This window comes from Muscardinus avellanarius (assembly GCF_963383645.1).
Source record: "Muscardinus avellanarius genome assembly, chromosome: 10".
NCBI lineage: Eukaryota > Metazoa > Chordata > Mammalia > Rodentia > Gliridae > Muscardinus > Muscardinus avellanarius.
Window position 1 is genome coordinate 63,962,775 of NC_137796.1, and position 5,668 is coordinate 63,968,442.

At 47.8% G+C, this 5,668-nt stretch overlaps 1 protein-coding gene across 1 annotated transcript; it reads left to right on the forward strand.

Moving 5' to 3' along the window:
• Positions 1 to 2,237: 2,237 nt before the first annotated feature.
• Positions 2,238 to 5,318, forward strand: LOC308268027 (ATPase MORC2-like; the record flags this gene model as incomplete). The annotated part of the gene is made up of 1 exon (XM_080703038.1): positions 2,238 to 5,318. One exon carries the CDS (start codon positions 2,238 to 2,240, stop codon positions 5,316 to 5,318), a length of 3,081 nt encoding a protein of 1,026 aa, XP_080559164.1.
• Between the last annotated feature and the right edge of the window lie 350 nt (positions 5,319 to 5,668).

Here is a 5,668-nt window from a genome sequence, read left to right on the forward strand (position 1 = left end):
ACAAAAGATCAATCTCCTGAGGTACTGTTAAACATATTATCTGTAAATAGTTTAAACAAAATAGTGATTTCTTTGGGCAAAACCGTTAGCTGTTCTTGAGTGGTTTAAACAAGACAAATGCCTCTTGTGAGGAGAGTGAAGGCCAGGCATGGTGATACAGGACTGTAATCTTAGTACCTGGAAGGCTGAGACAGAAGGATTGCAGGTTTAAGACCAGACTCAGCAACTTAGATCATAGCAACCTAGTTAGACCTGGTTTAAAAACAAAACAAATAAACACACACACACATTAAAAAAAAAAAGTAAAAGGGCTGGGGGTATAGCTTGGAGGTAGGATGCCTCTTGGTTCATTCCCCTGTATAGAACAAGAAGATGAAAATGATGATAGTGAAGGTCCCATCAGGACCCCAAAGATAACCGAAACACCCGAAATCCACCACCTTGTGACCACTAGACTGAGGTCATCTTCACATCCCTCTTCCTTCTTACCCCTCAGGAAAGCCTCTTATAAAAGAGCTCCGAACCTCAAAAGCATTTCTCTTACTTTTGAGGTGGCCCACATTCTCCTTTGAATGTGTGTTTCTTTCCTAAATAAGTCACTGTCTATATCTCTGACTGGCTCATGCTGAAGTTCTTTTACATTATATAGGCTAAAGACCCTGCAGGTCCTGAATGAACCCCCCCCCCCACCCAGTGGGAACTGCTCCCGACTCTTCACATCACTATCTTGCCTCCCCTGACAGAGGATACCTGGTAGGCAAAATTTAAAAATAGCTCTAAAGTCTTTGAAAAAGATGAATGGCTCGTGGAGACTAACAGAACCATTAAGAGCCACTCGAATAAAACAGTGACGCACAGAACATCAGCAGTCCCTGCCAGAGTCCATTAGCGCAAAAATATTACAAGTCTAAAGGAGACTGAAACTGCGTGATTGGCCTTGGAGATGCTTCTTTCTACGTCTGGACCTCAGAAGAGAGCAAATGGTTGTTTGGAGGCAGTTAGGAAAGATCACAGTTTATATTGCCTGAATTCACCTATCTGTTGCCATCATTTTGTTAGAAGGGACTTGGCTTTAAAGCAGGTCCTAAGTGTGGTTACATGCCTGGTCAATATCATATCAGAAACCAAAGCATAAACTAGGCCGGACTGTTCATATATAATGGGGTGGAGGAGGGGCGCCAGGTAGTGGCCTGGGGGGACTGGGCTCTTGCCAAGTCAAAGCAGTGGCTGTGGAAGCTCTGAACACCGAATTTCATGGCACCGAGTTTTGTCATCCTGTCATCCTGCGCGGCGGAGGAGGAGGCAGCCCCCGGCGGTAGCAGCACCTGGTTACCAAAACGCGCTGAGGTTGTTGGGTTCCAATTCCACGGGATAGACAAAGGCAGTTGTGAGGTGGGGGCAACGCCAATCGGGTGGTGCGCTGGCCGCTGCCCGGCATCTGGGCCTTGAAAGCTGCGAGTAACCCTTCTACTTGAGGAGGAGGCCACCGAACCGAGGTCCAGGAGGGGCCCGAGGCGGCTCTTGGAGGAGCGTGAGCGCCCCAGTGGATCTGGGTGGGGCCACAGTGGGACGTTTCAGGGGGGCAGTGTGAGGTAATTGGACCCACCACCCACTGGAGATTGGGGCCACATGCCAGGTGGGGTTGGGTTTAGAAAAAAATTCAGCATCTAGCAGTTCTTTCAGTTGGGAAGTGTAAAGCCCAGAAGCCAGCGCCAGATGCTATCCATGGGAGTCTGCGTCCTCAGTCTGAGGTCTGTCTAAGGATCCCAGCGAGTGTCACTGGTGGCCAAGACATGGGAGAATGTTCAGTCTTATGACAGAAGTGGCTAAGTTTCTGGATTAGTAGAAGAAATTTAAGGGAACAACCACCACCACAACAGAAAGGCTCAAAGGACACAAAGAATGAGGCAATACTAAACCACCAACTTAAGACTTGGGACTTGGATTGTCAAAATTGAACCCTCAAAGATTTTTAGGACTGCAGGTTTATGATGTAATTCTCTTCGAAATATTACATCATAGTTACCAAGGAGATTACAGAACACTTGAGAAGTCAGTTGCAGTTTTAAGAATCTCACTATAGTCTGGGTCTGTAGTCAATAGATTTTTGAATCTCTCCTCTATCTATTCAACCATTATTAAGGAGCACTGACTTAACTTGACAGATCCTTGGAAAATCTGTTCTGTTATATATATATATTTGATATTGGTAAAAGACTGGAGCTCTTATTATCGTCATGGTTTTCACAAATTACAGCAGTCTGAATCGAGCTCAGCTCACCATTGAATATCTGCACACAAATTCAACCACTCATGAATTCCTGTTTGGTGCTCTTGCGGAACTGGTTGATAATGCAAGAGATGCAGATGCTACCAGAATAGATATTTATGCCGAAAGACGAGAGGACCTTCGAGGAGGATTTATGCTTTGCTTTTTGGATGATGGAGCAGGAATGGATCCAAATGAGGCCACCAGTGTGATCCGGTTTGGAAAGTCAGCCAAACGAACACCGGAGTCCACCCAGATTGGGCAGTATGGAAATGGGTTGAAATCGGGCTCAATGCGCATCGGGAAGGATTTCATCCTCTTCACCAAGAAGGAAAACACCATGACCTGCCTCTTCCTGTCTCGCACCTTTCATGAAGAAGAAGGTTTGGATGAAGTGATTGTCCCATTACCCACCTGGAATGCTTGGACTCGAGAACCTGTCACAGACAACATGGAGAAGTTTGCCATTGAAACGGAGCTCATCTGCAAGTACTCTCCCTTCCACTCTGAGGAGGAAGTGATGAGCCAGTTCATGAAGATTCCTGGGGAGAGTGGAACGCTGGTGATCATCTTTAACCTCAAGCTCATGGATAATGGAGAGCCTGAAGTAGACATAATCTCAAATCCAAGAGATATTCAGACAGCAGAGACATCTTCAGAGGGCACAAAGCCAGAGCAATGCTCCTTCCGAGCCTATGCTGCTGTGCTCTACATAGATCCCCGGATGAGGATTTTCATCCATGGGCACAAAGTGCAGACCAGACAGCTCTCCTGTTGCCTGTACAAGCCAAGGATGTACAAGTATTCATCAAACCGTTTCAAGACCCGGGCAGAGCAGGAAGTGAAGAAAGCAGAGAATTTAGCAAGGATTGTTGAAGAGAAAGCCAGAGAGGCAGAGAGCAAAGCTCGGGCCCTAGAAGTACACCTGGGAGGAGATCTCACTCGGGACTACAGGGTGATGTTGCGGCAAGCCCAGAACACAGCTATCACCCTGCGTAGAGAAGCTGACATCAAGAAGAGGATCAAGGAGGCCAAGCAGCGAGCCCTCAAAGAACCTACGGAACTGAATTTCATCTTTGGGGTCAACATTGAACACAGGCATCTAGATGGCATGTTCATCTATAACTGTAGCCGCCTGATAAAGATGTATGAGAAAGTGGGTCCACAGCTGGAAGGGGGCTTGGCATGTGGCGGGGTTGTTGGGGTCATCGATGTGCCCTACCTGGTCCTGGAGCCTACACACAATAAGCAGGACTTTGCTGATGCCAAGGAGTACCGGCAACTGCTGCGGGCAATGGGGGAGCACCTGGCACAGTACTGGAAGGACATTGGCATTGCCCAGCGTGGAGTCATCAAGTTCTGGGATGAGTTTGGCTACCTCTCTGCCAACTGGAACCAGCCACCATCCAGCGAGCTGCATTACAAACGCCGGAGAGCTATGGCCATTCCAACCATCATCCAGTGTGATTTGTGTCTGAAGTGGAGGACCCTCCCTTTCCAGCTGAATTCAGTGGAAAAAGATTACCCTGACACCTGGATTTGCTCCATGAACCCTGATCCTGAACAGGACCGGTGTGAGGCTTCTGAACAGAAGCAGAAGGTTCCCTTTGGGACATTCAAAAAGGACCTAAAGACACAGGAAGAGAAGCAGAAGAAGCTAACAGAGAAGATTCTCCAGCAGCAGGAGAAGCTGATGGCCCTTCAGAAAACCATGCCCATTCGATATTCCCAAGCCAAGACGAAGAAATTGCCCCTTGAAGTGACCACTAGACCTTCTACTGAGGAATCTGTGCAGAGACCTCAGCATCCTCGGTCACTACCTTTACCCACTGTGATTAAGAATGCCCTGAGCAGGCCATTTTCAATCCAAGCTCCCAGACCAGCTAGCCAAGACCAAAAGGCTCTTGTCAGTAGCTTCACAAAGCCTCCTGCTGTGGAATCCTGGATGGAAGCCAGTACCTCCAGGCTTCTCCAGCCACCAGATACACCCCAAAAGCCTGTGTGCACTGTGGTCAAGACTTCCCCCTGGCCTACTCCTCCGCAGCAGCCACAATTCCCATCTCTACCTCCCAACTCCAAGAGCCCTTGGGAAGTCCCTGCCCTCAAAGCCACCGAGATTCCAGTGGTCAAGAAGCCAGAACCACCTGTTAAAATTTCCCCGGCTACTCCTGTTCAGAAGAGAAGTCTTGTGATCTCTGATGAGGAAGAACCTGAGGAAGAGGCCAATAGGAAGGAGAGGTGCAAGTGGGGAAAATTTGTTTTGAAGAAAGAAAAGAAGGGATCAAGTGAGCTCTCAGGCAGTGGTGTGGAGGTGGACCCCGCTACCCTTAAGAGGGCTCAGAAAGATAAAGGGTTGCACGTAGAAGTACGTGTGAACAAGCAGTGGTACACAGGCTGTGTCACAGCTGTGGAGGTGGGCAAGAAATTGGTGTGGTGGAAGGTGAAGTTTGACTTTGTGCCCATGGAAACAACTCCAAGAGACCGCTGGGTAGAAAAAAGCAGCAAAAATGTGCGGCTGATAAAGCCACCTTCTCTGGAGTATCAGAGCCCTGACACAAAGCAGGAGAGCAGGGAGCAAGAGGAGGCTGTGGTGGCCGCACAGGCTGTAGTCACTGGGGAGCCACCCACTTCCAACTGCATGGAGCCCAACAGCATGACCCTGAGCACCAGCCATGAGACTATTGGCCTGCTGGTCCAGATTCTTCAGAATTGCTTACAATATTTCCTGCCTCCAAGTTTCCCCATCTCCAAGAAGCAGCTGAGCACTATGAATTTGGATGATCTGATAGCTTTTCCCCTGGAAGAGTACTTCAAGCAGTATGAAGTTGGGCTCCAGAATTTGTGCCATTCCTACCAGAGCAGTGCTGAAGCACGGGCCAAGGCCTCTGAGGAGAGCCTGTGTACTTCTGAGAGGAAGCTCTGCAAGATGGAGGAGAAACTTCAGAAGCTTAGGACCAACATGATGACACTCCTGCAAAACGATATAGACATTAACACCAGTGATGAGATGGATGCCTACATCGAGAACCTTATCACCAATGAGGATTGAGGGGCCAGGAGCAGAAGATCAGCTCCACTGCCCACCTGCCCCTCAGTACAGCAATTTCCAGGGTTTCCTGCAGTTTCATTCATGGGTTGGTAAATTTAACTTTGGTTTGATTCACGTGGGATGTTTTGTGCCTTTGGAGGGAAAGATACTCTTCTTTGAATTTTCCTCCCAAAGTTTATAAATACTTATTTTTAAAAGAAATAAGATTCTGTTCCTGCTGAGACAAAAAAAATCAATAAATATATGTAATGGTGACACAATGATCAGGCTGCTTGATAAATCCAGCAAAAGTCATAGAACCTGCCTAAATGGAAATGTTCTTAGGAGAATTCTGGGCAGTAACAACTTGT